Here is a 26,753-nt window from a genome sequence, read left to right on the forward strand (position 1 = left end):
TTAAAAAAAATGGGTTTAACTTTGAACTAAAAATATGGTTGACACTGACGGTGGAGTGATTGGACAATGCTGTGTACATAGTATTGAATAGAGTATAATATAATATCCTTTTAGTCCAAGATGAATTCCGTACGACATGTTTTGGCGGCTGCACATGCCAAGCAGCACAAGCGACCTCCAAGCTACCTACCCCTTGTATTCTTGTATTCTTCTAGTCTTCTACCTACCTACCTACCTACCTAGGTTTAAGAGATCCATCCGAGTCGTCAGATTAACCATTAACCGTGTAGAATGAGATCTGAGTCGTCAGTGTCAGTCTGGCACAAATCTCACAACAGATCCATCCAGATTCATTATTATATGTTGTTCGCACGAATCTTGATACAGATTGGACAGTCCTAGTGCGCGGGGCGGGAATCGGATAAAGAGAAAAAGAAGCATCCACCTCAACTCAACTCTCCCGAGTCCCGAGTCCCGACTGCCGACTGCTCCAATGGCGGCTCTTCCTTTCTCCGATCGCCTTCTCTTTTCCCCTCCCAAAACCCTCTCTCTTTTCCCCTCCCAAAACACTTCATTGCACCATTTCTCTCTTTCGCGCTCTTCTCCTCAATCTCGCTACACTTATTGCCCCTGCTCGGCTGGAACCCTAGACCCCGATCCCGCCTCTGAGGAACCTGACCTTAGTTCGACTAGTATCACCACTTCTTTTGGTGGAGGCAAGGATAGGAATAGGAGACGGGCGGTCAGGATTGCGTGGGAGAAGCTCGTCAGGTGGTCCCGCTCATGGCGATCTAGAAATAAGAGCGATGTTCTTGAAAAGACTAGGAAGGTAGGTTATTACTTACTTATTCCCCAGCCCCCAGCCCCCAGCCCTCTGTTTCACTGTTTCTGCCCGAATTTCATCTACTGGAGGCACCTAACTATAATACCACAATTAATATAGTGAGCTGAGTTCATATCCAAGCACTAGTGTTTGGCTTATTTTGGATCATTAATTTATTTTATTTTACATGGGGATAACAAAAGAAGGTCGATCAAAATAGGTAGTAGTTCTTGGTGGAGGGTCCTTTGGGACAGCCATGGCAGCACATGTGGCCAGCAAGAAGTCCGAAATGGAAGTATCCATGCTTTTACGGGATCATCATGTTTGCCAATCTATCAATGACACTCACATCAATAGGTATTACACTCCAAACAACAGTAATGAGGGTTACAAAACCTGTTATTTTTTCTAGAATGCTCAGCACCAATTGGGACCGGTACTCGTATAAACTACTATAGTAAATTAATTCAATGGAGATTTCCTCTGTAAAATAGGTCTGACAGAATGGGCACCAGCATTTGTATTAACTAGTGTAGTAGAACAATTTCAATGGTGATTTTGTAAATAGGTCCATCAGAAGCACAACTTAGGTCTTGCAAAACCAAAAAAATTGAATATTTTAATGCTCACAATTAAGCGGAGAATAAAACAAAATTAAATTGATACACTACAGGTTTGATGTAATGTAGTTTATACCTGAATTACGAGTTTTAGACCTTACAAAATTATTTCGGAATTCTGAATATGACACAAGTATCAGGACATGGATAGATCGGTATAGTATTTACTATTTATAATTGCCTGTCTAAAGTTTCCAACTGCTGTAAATATTCATCAACTACAACTTTTGTAGTTGCCGGTCTGAAGCTTGAAACAACTATGAAATATTCATCTACCCTTGGGCATTTTGTTCCTCAATACCTTTTTGTGTTCATTGTATGAATCTTTTTTCCATTTTAAAGTGGTTCATTTTTGCTGATCTCTTACAAAATATTGAAGCAAATATTTTGCGGGACATAAGCTTCCAGAAAATATTGTTGCCACTACATGTGCGAAGGATGCATTAGCTGGTGCTGATTTTTGCTTTCATGCTGTTCCAGTTCAGGTAATTTAGATTGTTCTTTCTTTTGTCTTACTATTGCATTCTGATCCAAACGTGTGCAATTAGATCTAGTTGGACCAAGTATGTGCTGGTCACTAGCATATTATTGCCATTGATGGCCATTAGCATGCCAAATGGGGAATGTGGTCTATCCTTCTTTCTTTTATTTTTCCTGAAAACAAATCTCATTTTTGAACTGCTTGTTTGCATGGAGAACTGGAAATATATGATGCATTTTTGTACAATTGTGCTCCATAGAGTAATATAACTGATGCTTGGATTGGTTTTATGAGATGTCTGGCAAGTTGCTTCTGCTTGCAAATGTAAGCAATGTTGACTAGTGTACTGTCCAGTGACTGCTGCCTTAATGTTTTAATTTTATAATACCATGATAGCCAAGCTTTTCCAGCAATTGCTGGTGTTATAGTATTTAGGCATTGGGGATTTAGATGTTGTTGTTGACAGTTGAATTATATTACAAAGTTTCTGTTGACCTAACTTGTTACACGGCAGTTCAGTTCGTCCTTCCTTGAGGGCATCTCACAATATGTTGATCCAAAATTGCCGTTCATATCTCTGAGCAAGGGTTTGGAGTTGAATACATTGCGGATGATGTCCCAAGTTATTCCCAAGGCGCTGGGGAATCCACGTCAGCCGTTTGTTGTTCTTTCCGGCCCATCCTTTGCTGTTGAATTGATGAACAAACTACCCACAGGTTCCTTTTGTCAAACTTTTGGTCCATTTATTTCATAAGGAGCAACTCACTAACTAGTAATGTAATAATATTGTCATGTGGGTATAACAATGTAGCAATGGTGGTGGCATCGAAAGACAAGAAGTTAGCAAGTGCAGCTCAGCAACTTCTCGCTTCTCCTCATCTCAGGATTAGCACGTCAAGGTATATGTTTTTTTTTTTTTTAATTTTGTTTAAAACGACATTTTTCCCAACAAATAGGATGAGAGTTGAGGTGCTTTGTTAAATAGGATGTTTTTGGATAAGAGTGACTTTGAAAATTAGTTTTTCTCTTCTCATTTAATGGTAGAAGTGCATCAGATTGCCCCTCGGTGAATTATTACACTTGAAAAGAAGAAAATCATAAAATTGTTTTGATGCTGGGCCTAACTGAGTTGGTTTAGCTGACCTTGTTGTGTCTGTGATTGTATTTGTAACTGTTGTGATATATTAGTGATGTCAAAGGAATAGAGATTGCCGGTGCCTTAAAAAACGTGCTAGCGATTGCTGCCGGCATAGTGGAAGGGATGAATCTCGGCAATAATTGCATGGCAGCTCTTGTGGCTCAAGGTTGTTCTGAGATTAGATGGCTTGCAACAAAAGTACGTCTTTCACCTCCATCTTCGTCATTTAACACTGAAAATTCTACTTTTTTTTGTATTTTACATTTGAATGAATCTTATTACTAACTAGTAGTGTTGTTTCGTTTCATTTGTTTGTTTTTGTTCATGGAAATGCAGATGGGAGCAAAAGCAACTACGCTAGCTGGTTTGTCAGGATCCGGCGACATAATGCTCACTTGTTTTGTTAATCTTTCAAGAAATAGAACTGTTGGGTTGCGCCTTGGTGCTGGAGAGAAACTGGAAGATATTTTGAGTTCTACGAGCCAGGTAGATTTGTTGCTGTGTGCTAACACCTACATTCATCTGTTACCGAGAACTCTTCAATGAAAAGTACGGGCATTTCAATGGTCCATATGAAGATATCTGTCCTGAATTGTTGTACCATGTGAAGTATGGGAGGCACGTGTTGTCGTGTACCTCCTGGTATTGGAGACCGAGCCTTAGTTAAAATTTCTGGAATGTATCTTTTAAATGAATAGAACTAGGGTGTTCTTAGGGTCACCAAGCCTTTTGTGAGCTTAACTCGAAAACATATCAGATTGACTTCGAATGACGAATCCAAACCATCAAAACTGATTTACTTCAAAAGTGATACGTTTACATGTCAAATTTATAAATTTTTGAATTAAATTAGTATAAAGTTGACCGGTAAAAAAATGATGAAAATGAACGCATGAAATTTAACTTGTAAACCTTCTTTTTCTGAATGCTTGACTTTATACTAATTAAAATTGAAAATTTATAAATTTGACATGTAAACACATCACTTGTAAAGCATATCGGTGTCAACATTTTGGATTCATTATTTAAAGTCACTCCGATATGTTTTGGAGTTAGGCTCACCAAAGGAACTTGGTGAGCTTAAGAGTACCCTAGTTTTACTCCTGTTAAATAAAGATTACAGGAATTTCATTTGGTCTTTATTGTTCAATAAAGACCAGGCCTTGTTAATCATTCTTTATTTTGCGATTTTGGAGTCATTTCTTTTTTCTTCTTTTAGGTTGCTGAAGGTGTATCAACAGCTGGTGCAGTTATAGCACTAGCTCAGAAGTATCATGTGAAGATGCCGGTTCTGACAGCTGTGGCCCGCATAATTGACAATGAATTAACCCCTAAGAAAGCCGTTCTCGAGTTAATGAGTCTTCCGCAGGTAATGTTCACCATCTAATAGTGTCTTACTGATTCTAGGATTTCTTTTCTTTTTGGATTTATTTGATTGGATATCCTATTCTTAATTTATTATCGGAAGTATAGTAGCATCAAAAATTTTAGCAAGCTTTTGTGCCAGCTATTTTACCATACCTTTTTTTCTTTGTAAACATACAATTAAACCCTAACTATACACAATTAGTTAAAGAATATGATGTTATAATAAATAAGCAAATAAATAGGTCAAACTAAGTTTCCTAAATCAGTATGGAGAGCTAGACAAATAAATTTGCTCTCTGATATATTTGATGACAATAGGCTAAATGATATCTGAATTTTTGTAGGTTGAAGAAGTATGAAAGATGACAATACGGTTGTGTGCAATCTTTTTGCTGCACTGGAAAACCAAACGTCTCCTGTGATCAATTTTTTTGTTCTTTTCATGTTCCAATTTATAATTTAGGATGGCAATTTACTTTTGATATGAAGACAGTGCCAATAGGAGATCTTTGTGTACTGATACAAATTTGTTCGTTGCACTTAAAGAGGAAAGAGAAGAAAAGAACTTTTTGCCTTTTCCATTGACAAACTTAATGAGCTTCTTTCTTGATTGTTTTTACAAACCTAAAATTACTGACGTCGTTCATTGTAGAGATGGATGAAGGGGTGTCGGAATTTAATTTTCAAATTGATGAGGTTCCATGCAACTTTGTGCCAAGTCTTATAAAAAAACCCGGCCATTTTTATTAATATCCCTAAAAAAAATCAAAATTTTAAAAATACCCCTCTCATTTTTTTTTAAACATGCCCTGGCTGCCAGAATTACGGACGGCCCATTTCTCTAGTGAGGCGCCCCACTAGGCCTGTGAGGCGCCACCCCCTAGGCGTCCCATGGTATTTTTTTTTTTTTTTTTTAGAGAAATCTTAGTATTTTGATTTGAATAATTTTGTGAAAAAAAATTTAGGGTTTATGTATATGTGTATGTGTATGTCAAAAAATAAAATATTATGTGTATGCCAAAAAATAAAATATTTGATATATTTACGGAGTGATGTCGTAAATTTTTATAACTTTGATTTTTTTTATTTTTATTTTTTTTGGTGAACTATATGTATAATATACACATATACACATACACATACACATACACATATACCTACACGTACACATACACATATACACATACACATACACATACTAGTAATCGTGCCCGTGCACAGCAACGGGAGCAAATTATGTAGTAGAAAACCTAATTTACTAAAAAAAAAATTTCATAAAAAATAGAGAAAATAAATATCGTTGAATGTAAATCAAAGATATTATTTCTGAATTGAATATAGAAATAAAAAAATATAACATTCTCTAATAAAAACCATAAACATACAAAGCTAAAACAAAACAAACAACCTAAAAGTACTGAAGTAAGTAATTTCAATACGCTGACAGCCTGACACCAAATTTGGTAGCACCTCACGGCATGTTGAGCCTGTACATAGTAAACAAACTGTTTTAATCAAGGAACTTCAATTTGATTAATATTGATTAATTTAAGACAGAGTATTTTGATATTTTAATTTTAGAAGTACCTAAGTCTCAACTCTTCGTATTCTGGCATCTGCGGATTAAAATGGACAGTGGAAATATCCGTGGCAAGCAAATGATTATCTGTAAAATATTTTTATTTATTTAGTTTAAATTTAGTTTTTAAAATTTCAAATAAACATAAAAGATATAAATTTGTTACATACATGGTGTATCAACAAGTACTTTCACCCGAGTGACGAAAATAATAGACTTTTGTTCAATAGCTTGGAGGACTCCCGGGTTGTTCTCGAAGGGTTTGCCTACCATCAACAATGGAATGACAGTTCCTCTAAACATTGAAAACATTGTAAGCAATTATGTGAACCTTTAATGTTTGATTTGAAATATTCAAATTATAATTAGTAAGTGTTGTTTATTATTATTACTCACGTCGGATGAAATAGATATATCTTAACGGAAGGCACAAGTTCTCGACCTCTCCATTCGACGAAATTCACTTGGTGAGCATAACTCACTTGACCGAGAACATCTAAAACAAAGTCAATATATGTTGCCAATTATATAGTTTAGTAATGATAGTTAAGATTAAGATTAAGATTAAGATATTTAATTAAATAGGTAGTCACAAGTTAATTACCTGTGAGATATTTGCCGCGTGGTATCGCCTTAATTTGATCTATGGGTTGTGGCGTTGGGTAAATTGCAAAATTTGGATCGACTTGAAGAGTAACAAGAGTGGTTCGCCTTTCATCAATAGCAATCATGAAATCATCATTCGTGAGTTTATAGTTCTCGAATTTGAGACCATCCAATGGAAGGGGTTCGACACGGAAGTGTTCCATGCGATACATATCACCAATTTTTATATTGGCCTGTACGTATGATCTCATTTGACATGGAACCCTCGCTAACATTTTCTCTCTCTAAAATTTAAAAATCGAGAGTTAAAAATCAAATGGGTCGGATGTATTAGCATTATCATATGATGATGCATTGTAGCTGCATTCGCCATCATCAAAATTATCTAAACAGATTTAAAAAGACGGTTAGAAAAATTGGAGTCTTCTTAAATTATGGAGTAAGCATTAACATTTTTAGGTTGTTTGAAGATAAATCCCTTCTTTTCAAAGAAAAAGAAACCTGATGCTTCGGCTCAGATGAAGTTCCTCATACTCACTAAAGGAATAACATGCTATGATTAAAGGTTTTTTGAAGGAGTGTTTGCTGGTAAACAGCAGTTCTCTATTCTGACAGTCTGAATTGTGATTTTTTCTGAGAGCAATTGGCTGGGCCAAATTTGGAGTTCTTTATATGGAAATGACCATCAATACTTGAACTTTATGTCTAATTAATTTCAGAATTTTTATGGCTCAGGGACTATGATGAACAGGTGGTTTTGTAACTGACAAATTTCAGGAACCAGCAGTTCTCTATTCTGACAGTCTGAATTGTGATTTTTTCTGAGAGCAATTGGCTGGGCCAAATTTGGAGTTCTTTATATGGAAATGACCATAAATACTTGAACTTTATGTCTAATTAATTTCAGAATTTTTATGTCTCAGGGACTATGATGAACAGGTGGTTTTGTAACTGACAAATTTCAGGAACCAGCAGTTCTCTATTCTGACAGTCTGTTTTGTAACTGTGTTTGTTCCCGTTTAAAAAAAAACATCCAACTCCATCTCCATCTCCAGCCACTGTTTGTTTATTACTTAATCATCTTTGGTAGATCTTAATCAATTGAATTTAAATTCGGTCAAAGAGTTTGCTGCCTCCAAACTGTGAATTTTCAATTTTCCCAACTGTTGCCTACCACACATGATACATGTACAAACTACAAATAGAATATTGATATGATGCTTGAAAAGCGGATTTACCCAGAGAATAATTAATTCTCCCTATTTTTTTCATTTCTTTTTCTTCTCAACTCGGATGTGCGGTGAGTTGAGACCCTTCGATGCAAAGTCGAGGCGCTCCGGTATCACACCATAGGTGTTCAGGCCAGGGAATCTGTCTACTGTTACCAAATTTACCGAAAGCCCCTGCTTGTTTCTGGTCGGAAATCAGAGGGAGAAGGAGCGTGGAAGTGAGAGGAGGCAAGAGGGGTGAAGAGACGGAGCGGAAGGAAGAGAACGGGGTGAAGAGGGAGCGCCAGGAAGTGTTTTAGGTTTTTAGGGATCCTATGTGGCGTGAACAGTGGGGTCTTATGTGTTGAAGAGTAAAATTTAGAAAATTCTGCTGTATGTGATCTGAAAATTGAATGGCTGATATTAATTCCGAAAATTTAACTTTTAATCACAATCCTTGCAGGATCTAGACATTAAGCTCCTTAATAAGGTAGGGAGATACATATACCTACACGTACACATACACATACACATATACACATATACATATATAGTTCTAAAAATAGTTTAACATAGTTCAACAGTACAATCAAAAGCGCAATTAAAGTTCATAACATAGTTCAAACTAAATAAATCAATTCGCATAAGCAAAATACTACAACATAATACAATTGGGGTCTAAGCCTTACGAGCTGAGGAGTTTGCTCCATTCTTTTCCTCAACCCGACGGACGCACGCAGGACACTCCCACGTAGTGAGACGAGCGTCATTCAGCAGATCTGCATGCGGGTCCATGCAATTGGGATGAACAACTTTGCCACATTTATAACAGAAGAACATATCCACCATATCTCCCTTCAGCTCACATAAGGAGCACTGTCCCCATCCAGGTGGAGGGACCCTGTCCACCCAGCCTTCCATCAGCATTTTTCTAATTGATGGATCAAGAGTGCTCAGAAATTCTTCATTATTTTTGGGTGAAAACAATATTTCCAAATTCCTCATCGCGTAGGCTTCAGCCGTCCAAAAATTATTAATGAGTGTTATTTTTGCTTCGCGTTCGGTCTCAGTTCTTCCTCTATTTTTTCCAACTTTGGGTGCCATTATAACTAGGGTTTCAAGTGACAGCAATTGATTAGGAAGGCTAATTATGTGCGTAATTAAATACTAACTGTACAGTAATCAACGACTAATTGGAAAATAATTAGAAAATATTTAAAAAATAATTGAAATAAATATTTTAAAAATAATTAAAAGAAATATTTAAAAAATAATTACAAAAAATATTTAAAAAAAATTAAAAATTTATTCAAATTACATGTAGCTATAGTCGCCCAGAAAATCGTCCAAAATCGCCTTCAGCGCTTTCTCCCTTCTCTCTGCCTTTGAGGTGGGAGGTAGACTGATGTTGGAGTGAGAAGAGAGAGAGAAAAAACGAATAAATAGGCATCCCTAGTGGACCGCCTGTGGCCCAGGCGGTCAGGACCCTAGCAAACCGCCCCTGTCACAGGCGGTCTGCTGGGAGTGTGGGTCGCAAATAATAAAGAAATTGTAATTACTTGAATGTAATTTCTTAGTTTGAATGTAATTACTTGAAGTGTACTGTTAAGCTTTTAATTATATTGTTGAACTTTAATTGTATTGTTGAACTTTAATTGTATTATTAAACTGTGTTGTAATAGAGAAATGCAAAGTGCAAACAACATAATACCAACATGAACATAAAATAAAAAAACGTAATGTCAACATAATGCGCGCCAATATAATACAGCAGTCCCATAGTCAAAATACTACAGTCAGAAATATATCACAATAAACAAAAACTCTACAATCATCATCTTCGTCTCCTTCCGGATAGAGACAACCTAGGAGCCGCTATGCCCTTGCCATGCCTGTGCGGCTGCACGCGCCTCTGCGGACTCACATCTCGTAACGCCTCCTCTCCCAAATCCTCCTCATCGTCTCCCATATCCTCATCCTCGTCCCCCGTATACATGTGTTGCGTACCTATCCTGGCTGCCCATGGATCAAATCCAGCAGCTGACTCTGCATTGGTGGGCTGTGTACGCAGCTCCCATGGATCTTGCTCCCAGTTTGCAGCATACGTGGAAGGAGGCGGTGCGCCAAATAATGCAAAGACAAAGCCATCTACAGTCTGAGATGAACTCCCACCAGCCTCAAAGTCGTGCTCCATCTCCACTCCATATCGTGTCTGTGGGAGCCAATGACCTCTGCATCTGTATTTGCCGGGGCCAGCTCATCTATGCTAAATCTGGGATCGGTATTCCAACGAGGTGCTCCATCCTAGATTAAAATAATATTAGTTTTGCTACATACAAATAACTCTGCAACAAATAATGGTATAATTGGCGATTGACCGTGCCAAGCTCTACTGCAACTCCGTATTTATTTTTATAAGCATCCTATCCTTGGGTATTCAACACCCAGTCGTGGAACGCCCAACCTGAGTCATCAGCTGCATAATTGGAAGTTAACTGAGTTAGAACGAACAATTCAACGAAAATAAGAATATTGTGTGTCGTACTTTTAATATTAACTTGTAATTACCTGCAGGAGCTTTCGGCATATCGTGACCGTAGATGGCCTCTGGTTGGTAGTCCGGATTTCGCGGTGCAAACTTTATCTCCCGCCAATTGATGTTCTCCCCAGCATCGCGCAGCATGCCAACAAGGCAGCCTTCAAAACCGCCTGTCTCCACGATTGGTGCAGTGTGCTCGAGCATCTGGCATCCTATATATCGCCAAGCATCCCTCGCCATGCACACCAAGCTGTGTCCAACTCCTCTCATAGCGGTCAACAGCTGCACACAACATGATTATGCCAACAGTAAGTAATTAAAATTTACAATTTTAAATTAAAGTATGTTTCGGTTGTACTTACCGCGCGAGCATTGATCGGACCCTAGGGCATGTAATTGCTGGATGAATCCATCAGTCTACGTCGAAGGGTCTCGCCATAATGGCCCGTCAGGTAGATTAACGGCATGCCCCATCTCTGGTACCATACGGCATATCTCAAATCCCTGGGACCAGCACCCAACGAATCAGTAGATGGCGGGCTCCATAAATGCTGCTCCGGCTGTCGATCCCAGTTGTACTGCATGATGAAATGCTGGCTCCAGTCGACTTTCGACTTAGTGTGCGCCGTTCTACAAGTGCAATTAATTAGAAAGGAGAGAAACAATGGATATATTAAAGTGATAATGAAATTAAGTAGATGGTACTTACTTGTGGAACTTGTCGGTAGCATCCTTGCCCATCAGCGGGTGCTCCGGGATGAAAGCATCCAAGCCAAACTGTCGGGATACCCGATCGGGGTAGTGGTACTCCACTATCCAGAAACAGACGACCGGTCCCCGAAAATACCATAGATGTGTCTGCTCTAATGTCAGCGGGCTCAGCCATCTACGCTGATACCATGCACGATACGGAAACCAATCGATATTCCCATCTCGGAGCATCTGGAGCTGACCCTGGACATAAGAAATCCCCCTGCCCTTCTCATCATGATCGTGATGACTGCCCCATATGGCGGCGTACACGGGGCATCTGGCTAGGTCAGGGCCTCCCCACTCGGGATGCGGCAATGGTATGACTGGCCGATTTATGGGCAGATGTGACCACGACCAGTGCTGGAGCAGAAGAAGTGGTCCAAAAAGCTGTTTATTCTTCACCTGAAAATTTAACTTAAAATAAAAACTGGGTGCTTCTTATCCAACCTTCAATAACAACGTATATTAATACAGACTTACCAGACAAGCATGACAGAGGCCTCTGTATAAGTGGGCGAAGACAGCTCCACCCCAGTTCCATCTCGATTCTTTCTCCAGGTCGCTTAGCAGGGAGAGATACATCATCGGGACAGCGTCACCGCTGGAATTCTCGAACATGACAGCACTGCACAAATCCAGCACATATGCCATAGTATACCTGCAATATAAAATAATCAATGTAAATAATTGAGATTGTTGAGGAACTACTAAGTTAATTTAAAGAGTGTAATAGTACCTCCTGACTGCCTCAATGTCATCAGTATCAGGAAATATCTGATTCTGGAAGAAGTGAGACCGGAGTGCCTTTAGAGAAATACAGTACCCGGAATAGCGGAACTCCTCCTCCTCCCCCTTCTTCTTCTTATATTTCTTCTGCAGAGTCTTCGGATCACACCCTAACAACTCCGGTAGCATTCTCTGCAGCTCTGGATGGTCTGAGATGCCACCTATGGGGTCGCCATCGATACGTAAACCCCATAAGGCGCTCACATCACCAAGGGTGACTGTCATCTCCCCGACCGGGAGATGAAATGTATGAGTCTCAGGTCGCCATCTCTCCGCTAGACCATGCATCAGAGACACATCAATCTTACTCTGCGGCATGGTGGCAAGCTGGTACAACCCGAGGTTCAAGATGTATCGCTGCATTTCTTTATGGGGAACGAACAGAATCTCAGACCTGCGGTGCCTCACCGTAAGCATGACATCATCTTGTATTTATTATCAATTTGCCATACTCAAATCGTGCCATTTTTTTAGTAACTCGACAGAATGTCATTTTTTTAAGTATAAAAATCACGTACCTTAAGAGATACCAATGAGACGCGGTGCTTAACATGATGGGTCCATAGAAGAGGACTAAATGTGTCAGGGTCATGCACACCATCTGGAAAATCGGCCTGAGAAGACAGATCTGCTCCAGTCGGATCCTCAAAACCCCTGGCAGTCGTATCATCATACGACGACAGGCCCTCTCCAGTCGGATCCACCGAGGACGTGCCCGCTCCAGTCGGATCCACAGCATCTGCACCCACTGCAGACTCAGCTCGTACTCCCCACCGTCTAACTCTAGGCATACTACATTTACCAAAAAAAAATAATCAAAACATACAATTTAATCCAAACACATATTAATATGGCCAACCCGTGATATGCATAGTACCATGGACTCACTCTATTAATTATATAATTAACATAAAAATCATTGTCAAATTTTTACTTTCAAAAATAAAATTTATTGTCAAAAAACAAAAGTAATTTTTAAACAAAAAAAATTGCATATTTTTAAACCATAAACCCCAACCCTACATTTTTAAATTAATTTTTTTTTTTTGGATATGCATGCAATTTACTTGCAACAAAAAAATATATATATCATTTTTAAACAAATATTGATATACTTCAAAAGAATTAGTTTTACCTCAAATTAATTTGTATTGATAATATACATATTTGTCATCAACTATCACAAAAATAATTTTCAAAAAATAAATATGCATATTTTAAAATCATAAACCCAAAACCTAAATTCTTAAACATTTCAACCAATTAAACCATAAATTAAAACACTAGATTGACCCATAAACCCTAAATTTTTAAATAATTCACAACCATAAACCCTAAACTAAACCCTAAATCCTAAATTTTTAAAGCAATTCACAATTAACAACCATAAACCCTAAATTGAACCATATCACATTCAACCAATTTTATCATAAATCATAATCCTAAATTCGAGCAATTGAACCAATTCGAGCATTCAAGCAATTCAAGCATCCAATACAAGCATGCCATTGCATGTCTACTATTTTTCACAATTTACACCCGCAATTCCCACAATTTATAATCGCGCAATTCTCACAATTTAATAGCATTTATCCTAAACCCGTAATTCTCACAATTCGTGAAATTCGACCAATTCGACCAATTTAATCAATTCAACTAATTACTCACATTTAACCCTAAATATCAAATCGAATCAAACTGAATCACATTACACAATTCAATCACATTTAATCTAAAACCTAAACTCTAATCGAATCAAAACAAATAAAACTTACTTGTTCAATCGAGGGAGAAGCGAATCGAGGCCGGATGTCGTGCGAGGTAGAGGTGCGTGGTGCGGAGCTAGGGCAGCGGTTAGGGTGGCCAGTGGGGCTCGGGTGGGGCCTAGGGTTTTTTTTTTTGGTTTCTGGGCGGGTGAAACACAGAAGGGAGACAGAGAGGGATGGGGCGCGGGGGGGGGGGGGGGGGGGGGTTTATGATGGGTAGTGGGGCGCCTCACAGGGTATATGGGCCGCCCTGGCCCCAGGCGGTCAGGGCATGTTTAAAAAAAAATTGGGGGCAGGGACATTTGTAAAATTTTGATTTTTTTTAGGGATATTAATAAAAATGGCCAAAAAAAACCAATTGTAATATTTCATGGTGTACAGACTACTCACTACTGCCTTGTTTAAATGTTTTCGTACCACATGAATTCCATTCCAGCTGTGTTCAGATTTTTTTTCATCTGAAATTTACAGGATTATGGAATATTAAAGAAATAATCATTTTGAAGTTCGTTACGAAGATTCTATAATCCATTTCAGTCAAATATTTTTAGAGAACTTGAAGTCTCCACAAACTTGTCAAATATTTCTTGGGATACTGTTTGCAAATCCAAAAATCAAGGAGGTCTAGGTATTGTTGATTGAAAAAGGCTCAACCAAGCCTTGTTGGCCAAATGGTGGATCAGATTTCAAGATCCCAACATTTCTGGTATGTGGAAAACCATCCTGACTGCCAAATATGGTCAATCAGGTTTCTCTTCTAATTGTTCTTCATTTTGGTCTGGTGTCCTTAAAGGTACTGATGTGGTGGAGTTAGGGCTTATTAGGCATCTTAGTAATGGTTCTACAATTAAATTTTGGAAAGATAGGTGGTGTTCAGATCACCCCTTATCTTTTATATATCCATATCTTTTTCTTTACTCATCTGACCCTGATCTTTTAGTTGTTGAAGCCTACGAGAATTCCTCTCTACAGTTACAATTTACAAGACAATTAACTGGTGTGCTTTTTACTGAGTGGCAAGCTCTGCTTGCACAATTAACTAATTATATCCCTAACCCTACTTTACCTGATACCCTATATTGGAGATGGTCTAATGTTGGTAAATTTTCAGTCCACTCTTTCTATCAGTGGCTAGAGTATGGTGGAATCGATAACACTACTTTTGATTCTATTTGGTTGTCTAAAATGCCCCTTAAAATTAAAATTTTCCTCTACCTTCTTAAAAGAAATAAAATTTTAACCAAAGGTAATTTACTTAGGAAAGGCTGGCAAGGTGACCCAACTTGTCATTTCTGTGGTGCTTTTGAGACAACAAACCATTTATTTGTACAATGTAGCTTTATTAATTCTATATGGCAATGGATAGCGTTGCACAACAATTTTACTTTTCATGGTACTTGTATGGATGATGTTTGGTTTATTAATGCTTCCATACCCCTAAAAAATGCTCCATTGGTTGAGATAGTTAGAGGAGCAGTCCTATGGTGTGTCTGGCTAGAACTCAATAAACTTTGTTTTCAAAACACTTGTGTTCCATCCTTGACATCTGTAGGCACTAAGATCATCTCTCTTGTCAAATTTTGGTGTAAGACTTTACTTTCTGGCTCTTTACTTCATTTATCACTAATTTTACCTCTGGACACTAATGACTTACATACCCAGGAATTGATTCTTTTACCTTCAGAGGGAGAGGAAACTATAACAGAGGAAGAGGGAGGGGGCCAAGAGGAAACAGGGGCAACCACCCCTATGGAACAGGACGCTATAATCCTTATGCTTGGTTCAGCCCAGGATATATAGCTTAATACTTGGTTATGTTGGTTCTCAGTTAGTCTTGCTATGTTTTGTTGATATATAGTTGTTGTTTTCAAAGCTGCCTCATTTTGTTAAGGGCATGCTCTTCTACTTTTATTACTTCTGTTTTGTATGATCTGGAGTTTTCCAGTATTTTTTGTAAAACATGCTGTAAAGCTCTAGCTAATTGGAGCCTCTCAGCATTTGAACAAAAAATATTAGTTTCTTAATGAAATCGGTGGGATTCACCCACTTTCTCAAAAAAAAAAAAAATGTTCCTTTTAAGAAAACTATATTTTTATTTTTTAGAGAGGAAGGTTTTCACATAATTTGTAGAATTAATTATTTTTTCAGAGTAAATAATTTTTGTTTTGTTTCTTCTACAATAAATATTTGTCATGTCAATATTTTTATCCAAGTGCTGATTTGGGTTTTATTATCAATATTAAGCTCTTGTGTGAAATACGTAAATTTGGGATCTGCACATCATATGACCATAGATTTAATATCATCTAAAATTATCTTTGTTCATTTTAGAAAATTCATAAACACCTTCGATGAAAAAATTGCTAAGCTTTGCTAATTCGCTATATTTAGCCAATAACACTTGCGGATAATCAATTGAAGGACCAGAGTACAGAGATATATAATATTTTTTATTCATTAATCTTTTATATTTTAATTTGTTAGTAAATTTTGATACCGTTTTCTGTGTTTTCAAATTAAGTGATAAATACGAAAGAAGAATTTACCTCTGCCGTATGATTAAATTCTCTTCTCTTTTTTTTTTCACTATTTTTTTGAAGGAGGAATTTCTGGAAGCATCTTTTGCGCCTCTAGGAATTTGGTAGGTCCAAGTAATTAAAGAGAAGCTTATTGGAAAGCAGAAATGGTGTACTGATATTGACAGAGTAGTGTTTGCTTAATGAAGCGCACGAGGAATAACCAGCACTGCTTTGGCTCTATTGTACGTGCGCTTCATGAAGCAAATATTACTCTGTTAAATATCTTTTATTGAACAGCTCAAAAGAAAAAAAAATATCTTTCTTAATCACACTACGCCACGTGTGATATCCTACCCCGTTGATACCTCAATCTATGACATACTCTGAGGTAACAGAATATTAGCTCTTAGATACAGACCGTTCGATCAGAATCCGGACCAATCCGGTTCGAGTTGGAATGCAGGGATTTACTTTAATGTTCGTGCTGATGCAGATGAGACGGTCTAGGTGTATATTTTTATCCATGTTTTATTCTTCTATAAAGCCGAGTCGACGTAATCCGATTTTGTTAGAGAGAAACCAAAACCAATTCGGGTGTTTCTAATTCTAGGGTTTTTATTACATTTCCTTCCATTCCCATTCCCATTCATTGTAGACTTGTAGTAGACAAAAATTGAGCTGGATCGGAGTTTGGAGGCGTTTCTAGGGTTCATTCAATGGACTATTCAACGGAGAGGGAACTACTAGAGACATTCGAGGCGGCCAAGAAGGCTGCTGACGCGGCATCTGAGGACGTCGGCGCGTCTCCGGAGGCGGATCGGTGCATCGACGCCTTGAATAGGCTGAGAGAGATCAAGGTCACCACCGCCGTGCTCGTCTCTACTCAGGTAGGTTCGTCAATTCTCAAATTTTACATTCTTTTGCCCTTTCTAGATGGGCGTCAACTGTTTTAAGTTATAAGCGTGATTAAGTTTATCGACTCCCGAGCTCCTACATTTTTAGATTCATTTTAATTTTCTCTTTTCTATCCAATAACAACAAAACCACTACAATTTTTTTTGTCAATTCTTTCATCCTTGTTAGGTTTTATTATATTAAGTTCAAATAAGGAAAAAGTGATAAAGGTTAGATTGTATAATTGCTTCTGTACACTATAGTTCTTTATAGAATATTCTTTTCTGTTGTTTGGTAGTTGTTCAATGTTAGGTTTTGGCTATGTTCTATGCGGCTATAAATCTTGGGAAGGCAAATTTTATATGGAAATACACAGAAATTTAACACCTCTTTTTGCTATGATAATTGAAATTGTACCTGATTGTACTGCTGAGACTAGCCCTTAAAAGATATAGAGAAGTTAACTGATTCCACAAATCAGTTAGGAAATGTAAAAGAGATAATGAGGTTTTTATAACTCAAACCATGTTTTTCTTTCTCATAAATTAAGAAGATCATAAAATTATTTTCCTGGAATATCTCTTCCTGCTACAAAACACCTGTTATTTTAACCATGGTCAATGCATCAGGAGGTCTTTCTGATAATATCTTTTCATATATATTAAAAAAAGGTTAATATCTTATACGTATACCTCTAGAATGGCCTTTACCTCACAATCCGTCTTTAGTACTACAATCTGCATTTCAGCATTCCTTTCTATTTTTCTTTTTTTGTCTGTCTTTTAATCTTTGGTTTTCTCTATATATGTTTTTAGGTCGGTAAACGCTTGCGATCTCTGACAAAGCACCCCCACAGTGAGATCCAGTCTGTGGCTTCTGAACTGATCACGTTTTGGAAAAACATTGTGGTAGAAGAGAACTCAAATGGAAAGAAAAATGGGCAGACTGAGAAGTCATCCAATTCCGGGAAGCCCGTTAAAACCGAATCCAAACCCAAACCTGAAAAACCCCAGCTTGCACAGCCTGAAAAGATAAAGGTGAGACCTGAAAAGAGAGATGTTAAGCCCGAAACCCCAAAATCTGAAAAGAAGCCCCTTGTTAGGGAGGAGAGGAAGCTGGCAGTCTCAGTTGAAAGGAAGGCGCCAGCTGTTCCGAAGCTGTCGTCCCTTCTCAGATGCAATGACACCAACCGTGATCGCATTCGCGAACTCATGGCTGAGGCCTTCTTGAAGGTTTCTGGTGAAACTGAAAAAGACGACAGAGAGGAGGTGAGGAACATCCTAGACGAGGTGGAGGAATGTGACCCACTACGGGTTGCTGTGACTGCTGAGTCAGCACTTTTTGCAAAGCTTGGTGGCTCGACCGGTGCCCAAAAGCACAAGTACAGGTCGATCATGTTCAACCTGAGAGCAGATAACAACACCGACTTCCGGAGAAAGGTGCTGATAGGACAGATTAAACCTGAAAGGATAGCAAACCTGATGCCGGAGGAGATGGCAAGCGATGCGAGGAAGATGGAAAACAAACAAATCAAGGACAAGGCTCTGTTCGATTGCGAGCGCAGTGGCGCGCCCAAGGCCACAACAGACCAGTTCAAGTGTGGCAGGTGTGGCCAGCGTAAGACCACATACTACCAGCTTCAGACGCGCAGTGCTGATGAGCCCATGACCACTTTTGTCACCTGTGTCAATTGCAACAATCACTGGAAATTCTGCTGAGTTTTTGAAATAATTTTCAGGGTTTCGAGAATTGCAGTTCGTAGTCTCTGGTTTCTGTTCTCGGTTTAGTTTTCTGTTATTCATTTTTATTTTTTGTTGTACTTGGGTATTTGATGGACCTGTTTTATGGGGCAATTTTCTGGCAGTTAGGCTCTGATTACTCTTTTTATATATGACCTAGATTATGTGAAGAGGGTTTCAGAGGAAGGTGGGTTTGTGTAATTAAGTTAGTTTAGAGGATTAATTAATTTGGTCCAGTCAATAACATGTACTCTCATCTCATCTCATCTCATCTCCTTTTCATTTGATTCCATTTAACCAATAATTAATTAGTTTTATGCATGACTGCGAGTTGTATAATAATTACACGGAATATGATGGTTCAGGTTTTCTTTTCTTTTTACTGGTAGTGGTTGGTTTATCTGTGACTGTATGTTTCTTTTCTTTTTACACGGAATATAATTATTATTTTTATATAAACTATGGTACTAGGATGTAGTCTAAATATTGTTTAATCCAGTAGAAAGTATGTATTATATAATATCATTAGATAATCATAATAGTAACAAAGTGAATAAATAGTTGTATTTGAAGTATTTAATGTAAATTATTATTATAATGTATACAATTATAAAAAAGAAGAAGATAGAATCTATTTTGTATACAATTAATTACTTGAAGGGCTTGAATTTGTGGATTTTTGGAGTAATTAAATTTGAGAGTCGTTGAATTTGGCGACTGATTAATGGAGCTTAAAATTTTGGTAGGTAAATAGAAATAGTGGCGACCCTGACCCTGAGGCAGGCTTGAATTTGTGGCTGTCAGCGTCGCTTGAAAGTCAAGTTAAAGTTGGAAAGGAGAGGGAGAGGGAGAGGGAGACGTGGCATCTTAAGGACCCACGGCCACGATTCGGAACTGGGATCCAGTACAATACCTGACCCGAGTCCGACCGTATAGATTTATTAGAATGAGATCTGGTATCCTCCTCCTCCTCCTCCTCCTCCTCCATTCTCCTCCCCAACTAAAATCAGAATTTCAAATTACAAAATTAATTGCATACTAGTAGAGTTTAGAGTTCATGGCGCTCGCGGCCGTCAGAAGCGGGGCTACATTTCTTCTCTCCCCGTTCAACAAACCTACAGTATCTCCCTCTCCCTCTCCCTCTCCCTTTTCTCTTTACGCGCGTAAACCCTTCTAAGACCACCCCGCTCGTAGTCTTAGCTATTTAACTATTTCTTTGCAGCTTATGATTTGTTCGACTCCGAGGTTAATCCAGATGAGGAAATCAAACAAGAGAAGGGTGTTATCAATGTACTCACAAGCACGAGATGCTTCTCTAATCCAAGGTACCAATTTCAATCCTTTTTTCTTCTCTTACACCACCACACAACACATTATACCCAAAATTTCATGAAATATCTTACAATTCTCATGCTATGCTATGCTATGCTAGATAGAATAAATGAATTGCCAAACCTAGTAGAGGATATACTCCAGACATCAATTAATACTGGGCCTAGGGGTGCCGTAAGACTGCTACAAGGAATCCAAGCTGTTATTGGGGTCAGCACCGACTGGCTAAATGACTTCTCTCAGGTACCGTACATATATGTTTTATTATTCTTTCATTTCATTATGTTAATATATTCTTCTTTCTTTCTGATAGCTTGGTATAGAAATGTAAATGGGTGGCCCACCTCAATTAGCATTTGAGAAATGTAGCAAGGATTATCAACCACAGCAAGTGAAAATATAGCAAATTGAATTTTTATTTTATTATTATTATTATTATTATTATTATTATTATTATTATTTTATTTTACGTAAGTCTGACTGGTTACTGTAATATGCTAAATGCATCTGGTACATAAATGGTCTCTCCATTAACCAAGCAGTGAATGTTGTACCGGAACCTGGCACCACCTTAACAGAGCAAGCTGCAAAAATTAAATCATCACAGTTCAAACTTTTTTATTTTTCCTTAATTTTTTGAAAAATGGTGGTAGCTACTACCTGTTCCCATTCTAGAATAGAAGCCAAGTACATTACATTAATAATTCTTTAAGTTTACTAAGAGGTGCTATGGTACTAGATTTCCGTTTAAGATTGTACAAACACACACACACACAAAAGAAAAAAAAAAGTGATCTTGTGGTAATAATGGATTTGTTCTTTACTTGTTTTGTTATTACTTATTCCTTTTTTTTTTGTGCACCATTAAAGAAGCTGATGATAATGAAGCTAGAATGCCTATGCAGAGAACAGACACAACTGGTGGAATCTCTAGCCAATTACAGCCCGGGTTGCTCTCTCCTACTTATCTCAGGAGGCTCTTTGAGAGGATGGGTGCTACTTACATCAAATTGGGACAGGTATGCTTTAAAATTCATGCTCTTGATATACTACTTAAACATTAGTTGATTTATGGATGGGAACTCCAGTGAGATAGCAGTTGAATTTTCTAGTTCATACCAGTTCCCGCTGATGCTATATTAACAAAAGCTTCAAATAGGCACTGTATGGTCAAGAAATAAGTTAATAGAAAAAATAATGCACCCTTATCAAAATCATGAACACTGAGTCAATTACATTTTGCCATGATTGTACTGATAATGCTGTAGAGGTGCAGTTCATAGCATCTGCACCTACTTTGTTTCCCGCAGAGTACGTAGAGGAGTTTCAGAAATGCTTTGACCAGACCCCACCAGTTCCATTTAGTCAGATCGAGGCCATAATACGTGAGGAGCTTCAGAGGCCATTGGATGCTGTTTATGAGTATGTTGATCCTGTCCCCATTGCTTCTGCTTCCATTGCACAGGTTTGTTTGTGGGGACCACATTGTTATAAACACGCGAGTATAACAATAACAAGTTCAGTGTTTTCTATCGACTTAAGCTGTCAAAAAACACCCTGCTTGCATAGCATGTATCAGAGTAGGGAGGTCTTTAAGTTCAAACCCACTTGGGAGTTGGGACCGCTATAATGAATTCACATTTCATCAGGACCCTATTTGTTTAATTTGACTTACCTGATACTGTTAAGAGGTAAAACTTGTTTTTCCTTGATTGGTTAATCATAATCAAAATTAACACCGATTAGTCTTTACTCATGCAATCAAGCTTCCTTTTTACAATTTTCCTTCCACAAGGACTTAAGCTTGTCCTTTCAGGTTCACGGTGCAAGGCTGAAAAGCTCTGGCCAAGAGGTGGTTATCAAAGTACTAAAACCGGGTATAGAAGACGTACTAGTTGCAGATTTAAACTTCATTTATGTTGTTTCCCGGATTCTGGAGTTTTTAAACCCTGAACTTCGAAGAACTTCTCTGGTGAGTCATGATGTTTAAACCCCTTTGAATTTCAATTCAAGTACTTCTCTAACCGAAGAACTGATATACTAGGTGGGGATAGTGAAAGATATCAAAGAATCAATGCTCGAAGAAGTTGACTTCAGAAAAGAGGCAGCAAACATGGAGGCTTTTAGGAGGTACATAGAGGCAATGAGTCTGGAGAGGCAAGCCAAAGCACCTTTTGTGTACACCCATTGCAGCACCAAGCGTATTTTGACCATGGAAAGACTTTATGGAGTTCCTCTCACTGATCTGGACTCGATTAGGTCACTTGTGCCTGATCCAGAGCTGTCACTAGTGACTGCACTCAATGTCTGGTATGATCTCGTCTGTCACTGATTGTTTCTTTGTATATTTAAATCAGCTCCGAACACAATTCTTTTAATTGACCAGCCCTCTATTACCGCTGTTTTCTAACACTGCCCAATTGGTAGTGCTGGTTCCAGTTTAGGGACTTCTGGATTAGTTGATGCTACTTACTGTACCTAAGTATTGTTAATTTAGGATTCAAGAAATATTTTGAGGCCTTTTTGGTATTTTTAGCTGAACAGGGAAAAGTAAACTTGTCGGAGTTGTTTTTGACAGTTTATTTTGTTCTGTTATATACTTTTCAAAGTTTCATAAAAGCTTGTCATCATTATCTCAGGACATACCTTCTATAAAACGTGATAAATGACAGGTTCGGGAGCCTGATTTCGTGCGAGTCCTTCCATGCAGATGTCCATGCAGGGAACTTATGGCTGCTTCGTGATGGTCGAATTGGATTCCTTGACTTTGGTATGATCGTAGTTTAAGAAATTTATTGGATTGATGATCAGTTGTCCATTTTGACATAAAGTCTACTGAAATAAAGCACCAAACAAGCCGAACAAACAAAAATAAGAAGTGACAATTAAGTTGTGGAATTAAGAACCAAATGTTGTAAATAATTACAGGAATAGTGGGGAGAATATCTCCTAGGACATGGGCCGCCATGGAGGTGTTTTTGGCCTCGTTTGCTACTGAAGATTACGAGGCTATGGCTTCTGCATTGATAGAAATGGGTGCAACCGGTAAAGATGTAGACGTGACAGCCTTTGCACGGGATTTAGAAAAGATTTTCTCCTCAATACAGGTGCATTCATATATAATAAGTTAATAACATGTTTCTTTACTTTGTTGCTCTTGTAGTTCTGACTGAACTGTAGTTTAGTTACCAATGATTCATATGTTATAAGTAATAACATATTTCGAGTAGAACTTGGGTGTTCTTAAGTTCACCAAACCTCTTTGTGAACTCAACTCTAAAACCTATAAAATTGATTTTAAACAACGAATCTGAACCGTTGAAACTCATTTACCTTATGAGTGATGTGTCTATGTGCAAAAGTTTTAAATTTTGAAATAATTTTGTTTTGAGTCAAGTGGTAAAACAAAATTTCAAAAAATGAATGCATTAAAATAAATTTATAACCTTCTAATTTTGACTGCTTTACTTTATATTAAATTAATTCGAAAGTTAAAATTTTTCGCATGTAGACGCATCACTCATAAGGTAGATGGGTTTTAATGATTTGGATTCGTCGTTTGAAGCCAATCCAATAGATTTTAGAGTTAAGTTCACAAAGAGGCTTGGTGAACTTAAGAACCCCCTACTTCTAGTCGCATACTAGTACACATGCATTTGAAGAATAGCATAACATACACAGATCAGTCAGAGTAAGATGGTCGACTTTCTTTTATGGAATCTAAGATAAACCAGAACCAGTGATTACTAGTCAGCACAATATATCAGAACATATGTTATGCTTCATTTAGAACAAAGAATGGTCGTCATGCTTCATTTAGAACATTTTTCAAATTCCTGTAGGAATTGGATACAGAATTAGTAATTGCATCCAGAAGAGGACCCGACTCAGCTACAGCGGTCTCTGCCAATGTTGTTGTTGATGACAGGCAGATGAATGCCTTGTTTCTTGACTTGGTTAGTACTTTCTACTTTGTAATCATATTTTCATATGGATACACATGACTGGTGGCACTTATTTTTATTTTTTTATTTTGTGGGGTTATGACATTAGGGTTAGCATAATGGAGCTTACAATGTCTGGTAAATGTAAGAAAAAGAGAAATCATAGATACCTTAATTGATCATGCTGGTAATTTATACCAGTATCCAGCTGTAATGCGCTATGTGGTTTGAGCAATTGTTAGCAACTGTTTAGGTATTTCAACATTTGAAATTTATGGACCAGAAGCTTATTGGTGAGTGTGGTTAGGGAAGTATGGCACTTGGCATAATTAGTTATTGGCATAAACATTAAATTCTTGGTTCAATGTGTTGAGATTTTCCTTCTATTTCAGGTTAGGGTTAGCGAGTCGTATGGCTTGAGATTCCCACGCGAATTTGCTCTTCTAATGAAACAGTTGTTGTACTTTGATCGGTATACAAGATTATTGGCACCGAGTATGAACATGCTCCAGGATGATAGGATCACCATCGTCTCCAATCGAAGGATGAGAAGTACGAATACTTTCCGTTGAGCCTCTTTATATTGACAATCTCTTGATTGGTAGTGTATATATTAGCTATATTCATACACTCAAAAGGATAATAGAAATGGCACTTTGAATAAAATTCTATTTTTTAATGTTGTTGGCTGTTATAGTGTTAGATAGAAGTACTTTGTTATATATATAAAATAAAGTTGTGTATCAAGCCTTGCCTAAATCTTTCAACTTTCAAGATAAGGAAAAGTTTTCTGTGGAGTTTAATCATCAAATACCTTGTGGAACCATTAGATAACAGCAATTATAATTGTTGCTATCACCAATTAAACTGGTCGGGTTATTTTTCTAGAATTGTAATTCATATGAGTAGAAATAGGCTGTTCTCAAGTTCACCAAGTTGTATGGTGAGCTTAAGTCCAAAACCTATTAGATTAGTTTCAAACAACAAATCCAAACCATTGAAGCCGATTTACTTCACAAGTGATGAATTTACACGTAAAGTTTTTAGAATTTTGAATTAATTTTGTATAAAGTCAAGCGGTCAAAAAGTGTTAAAAAAATGAATGCACTAAAATTAATTTATAAACCTTCTAATTTTGACCCCTTAACTTAATACTAAAATAATTCGAAAACTTAAAATCTTTGTATGTAAATTCATCACTTGTGAAGTAGATAGATTTTAACGACTTAGATTTGTCATTTGAAACTGATATAATATATTTTGAAATTAAACTCACCTAACTTTGGTGAGCTTAAGAACACCTAGTTCTACTCAAATTATATAATTTCAATTGCAGTTCAGATAACTTGAACGATAAAGAAATTATAATTTTGTCCGGGTTTAGATTCGGTTCGAAACTTTTTTGTTCTAAATTTTTATAATTTTTTTCTTCCACATTATTTCTTCATTATGAACTTTTTTTTTGGGTTAGGATAGGTTAAAAAATAATTTATTAGTTACTATTAATCCTTCGGCTTTTAGCTTGTAACTCAAATCCTAACTCATATAACCTGAACAATGAAGAAACGATTGATTTTTTTTCTTATCTGGTCAGAACTGCTTCAAGATTTCCATTTTGAACCTGGTCACGAACTTATCCTTTTGCCACTGGTTTTTCAATTTGGGGCCTAATTTATCAATCAAATATTATTTTGCTAACAAGAATAGTAATTCACGTAGTTTAAAATGAGTGCAGTTAAACAATTGGTTTTGTGCTTCAACTATACTTCACATTTCTATTCATATTAAAATATGCTTAAAGACCAAATTTTATATTTATTAAAAACTTTTTAAATTTTTTTAGATAAGTACAAAATCACTGTTTTTGGATGGTCTAAAAGAAGTAATAGTAAAAAGTTTTCAAAAACTAAAAAAAATTGTTCTCTAAGTATATTAAATCATGTTAAGCAGTATGGATTGACTATTAAACTTTGAGAACAAGATAAAGATGTGGGATATGATTTGAGTACAAAACTAATGATACATTTTAATCCTACTCATCTAATAACTATTTAACTCAAAATTGGTTTAAAATTTTTATATTATTAAGCTACTTTGAATCATAAACCATTTAGGCTACATACTAATTAATATAATCTAAAAAATGTATCATAAATAAAGTAAATTTCACGGGAAGTTACTAAATTTTGTCCTTTTTTAACCGGGAGAAAAATAATACGATGCCTATTTACCGAAATTTTAAAAAAATAATTTTGATTTAATAGGTTGATATTGATTTGCCTCCACTGGAAATTAATTTTGATCTTCTTGTCTTTTTTGTTGTTTTTAATATACAAAATAATACAATTTGATTATTTTTTATTATGTAAGAGATTATTTTTGTATATTTTATTATTTGACACTAGTTTTTGTTGTTTATTTATCTAGTGCTTGATGGATTTGAATTTGATTGTTGCCCCAGTCCCCACTCTATTATTAGAAATTCTGAATTTGTCCCATTAAGTTAAAAAATAAAACAAAATAAAAGGAAAGAGAAAGAGAAAGAGAAAGTGAGGTACTAAATCAAAATGACACGTCTACAAGATTATGAGTTGATGTTAAGACTTTAGAGTAAAGATGTTGTCCCCCTTGAGTCTATCTCCTAAATATCCCCCTAAC

At 37.0% G+C, this 26,753-nt stretch overlaps 3 protein-coding genes and 1 long non-coding RNA gene across 7 annotated transcripts; 3 read left to right on the forward strand and 1 right to left on the reverse strand.

The window, feature by feature from the left end:
- Positions 1–472: 472 nt before the first annotated feature.
- Positions 473–5,060, forward strand: GLY1 (NAD-dependent glycerol-3-phosphate dehydrogenase family protein). Of its 3 annotated transcripts, none has more exons than XM_078313011.1 (9): positions 473–829; positions 1,044–1,180; positions 1,823–1,928; positions 2,439–2,640; positions 2,736–2,823; positions 3,113–3,260; positions 3,399–3,548; positions 4,282–4,431; positions 4,775–5,060. In XM_078313011.1, the coding sequence occupies exons 1-9, from the start codon at positions 494–496 to the stop codon at positions 4,787–4,789; spliced, it is 1,332 nt and encodes a 443-aa protein (XP_078169137.1). In that variant the 5' UTR covers positions 473–493; the 3' UTR covers positions 4,790–5,060. The 3 variants fall into 3 exon arrangements, with proteins under 3 accessions (XP_078169137.1, XP_078169138.1, XP_078169139.1); XM_078313012.1 differs by having other exon boundaries at positions 687–829; positions 1,027–1,180; XM_078313013.1 differs by having other exon boundaries at positions 711–829; positions 1,030–1,180.
- A 992-nt stretch (positions 5,061–6,052) lies between these two features.
- LOC144562717 (uncharacterized) lies at positions 6,053–6,738 on the reverse strand. The gene is made up of 4 exons (XR_013514189.1): positions 6,614–6,738; positions 6,406–6,505; positions 6,180–6,304; positions 6,053–6,096 (listed from the first exon to the last, which is right to left on the reverse strand). It is a non-coding gene; the product is annotated as an uncharacterized LOC144562717 (long non-coding RNA).
- A 10,036-nt stretch (positions 6,739–16,774) lies between these two features.
- Positions 16,775–19,140, forward strand: TFIIS (transcript elongation factor IIS). The gene is made up of 2 exons (XM_078312635.1): positions 16,775–17,073; positions 17,896–19,140. Exons 1-2 carry the CDS (start codon positions 16,903–16,905, stop codon positions 18,796–18,798), a joined length of 1,074 nt encoding a protein of 357 aa, XP_078168761.1. The 5' UTR covers positions 16,775–16,902; the 3' UTR covers positions 18,799–19,140.
- Positions 19,141–19,791: 651 nt separating this feature from the next.
- On the forward strand, positions 19,792–24,842 carry LOC144563086 (Protein kinase superfamily protein). 2 transcript variants are annotated; one of them, XM_078312469.1, is made up of 11 exons: positions 19,792–19,939; positions 20,042–20,144; positions 20,252–20,394; positions 21,057–21,170; positions 21,428–21,616; positions 21,968–22,123; positions 22,196–22,461; positions 22,824–22,921; positions 23,080–23,258; positions 23,994–24,107; positions 24,488–24,842. In XM_078312469.1, exons 1-11 carry the CDS (start codon positions 19,877–19,879, stop codon positions 24,665–24,667), a joined length of 1,605 nt encoding a protein of 534 aa, XP_078168595.1. In that variant the 5' UTR covers positions 19,792–19,876; the 3' UTR covers positions 24,668–24,842. The 2 variants fall into 2 exon arrangements, with proteins under 2 accessions (XP_078168595.1, XP_078168596.1); XM_078312470.1 differs by lacking the exons at positions 19,792–19,939; positions 20,042–20,144 and having other exon boundaries at positions 21,022–21,170.
- The last annotated feature ends 1,911 nt before the right edge of the window (positions 24,843–26,753 follow it).

The sequence above is a fragment of the Carex rostrata genome, chromosome 12 (assembly GCF_964058835.1).
Source record: "Carex rostrata chromosome 12, lpCarRost1.2, whole genome shotgun sequence".
Lineage (NCBI taxonomy): Eukaryota > Viridiplantae > Streptophyta > Magnoliopsida > Poales > Cyperaceae > Carex > Carex rostrata.

What these genes read in the sequence shown, in the direction of transcription:
- GLY1 (XM_078313011.1), top strand. Translation starts at nt 494, where the DNA reads ATGGCGGCTCTTCCTTTCTCCGATCGCCTTCTCTTTTCCCCTCCCAAA. An exon ending in AATGACACTCACATCAATAG is followed by an intron (nt 1,181 to 1,822) that starts GTATTACACTCC and finishes AAAATATTGAAG; the next exon opens with CAAATATTTTGCGGGACATA. An exon ending in GATGAACAAACTACCCACAG is followed by an intron (nt 2,641 to 2,735) that starts GTTCCTTTTGTC and finishes ATAACAATGTAG; the next exon opens with CAATGGTGGTGGCATCGAAA.
- TFIIS (XM_078312635.1), top strand. Translation starts at nt 16,903, where the DNA reads ATGGACTATTCAACGGAGAGGGAACTACTAGAGACATTCGAGGCGGCC. An exon ending in CCGTGCTCGTCTCTACTCAG is followed by an intron (nt 17,074 to 17,895) that starts GTAGGTTCGTCA and finishes ATATGTTTTTAG; the next exon opens with GTCGGTAAACGCTTGCGATC.
- LOC144563086 (XM_078312469.1), top strand. Translation starts at nt 19,877, where the DNA reads ATGGCGCTCGCGGCCGTCAGAAGCGGGGCTACATTTCTTCTCTCCCCG. An exon ending in CTTACATCAAATTGGGACAG is followed by an intron (nt 21,171 to 21,427) that starts GTATGCTTTAAA and finishes GTAGAGGTGCAG; the next exon opens with TTCATAGCATCTGCACCTAC. An exon ending in AATTGGATTCCTTGACTTTG is followed by an intron (nt 22,922 to 23,079) that starts GTATGATCGTAG and finishes AAATAATTACAG; the next exon opens with GAATAGTGGGGAGAATATCT.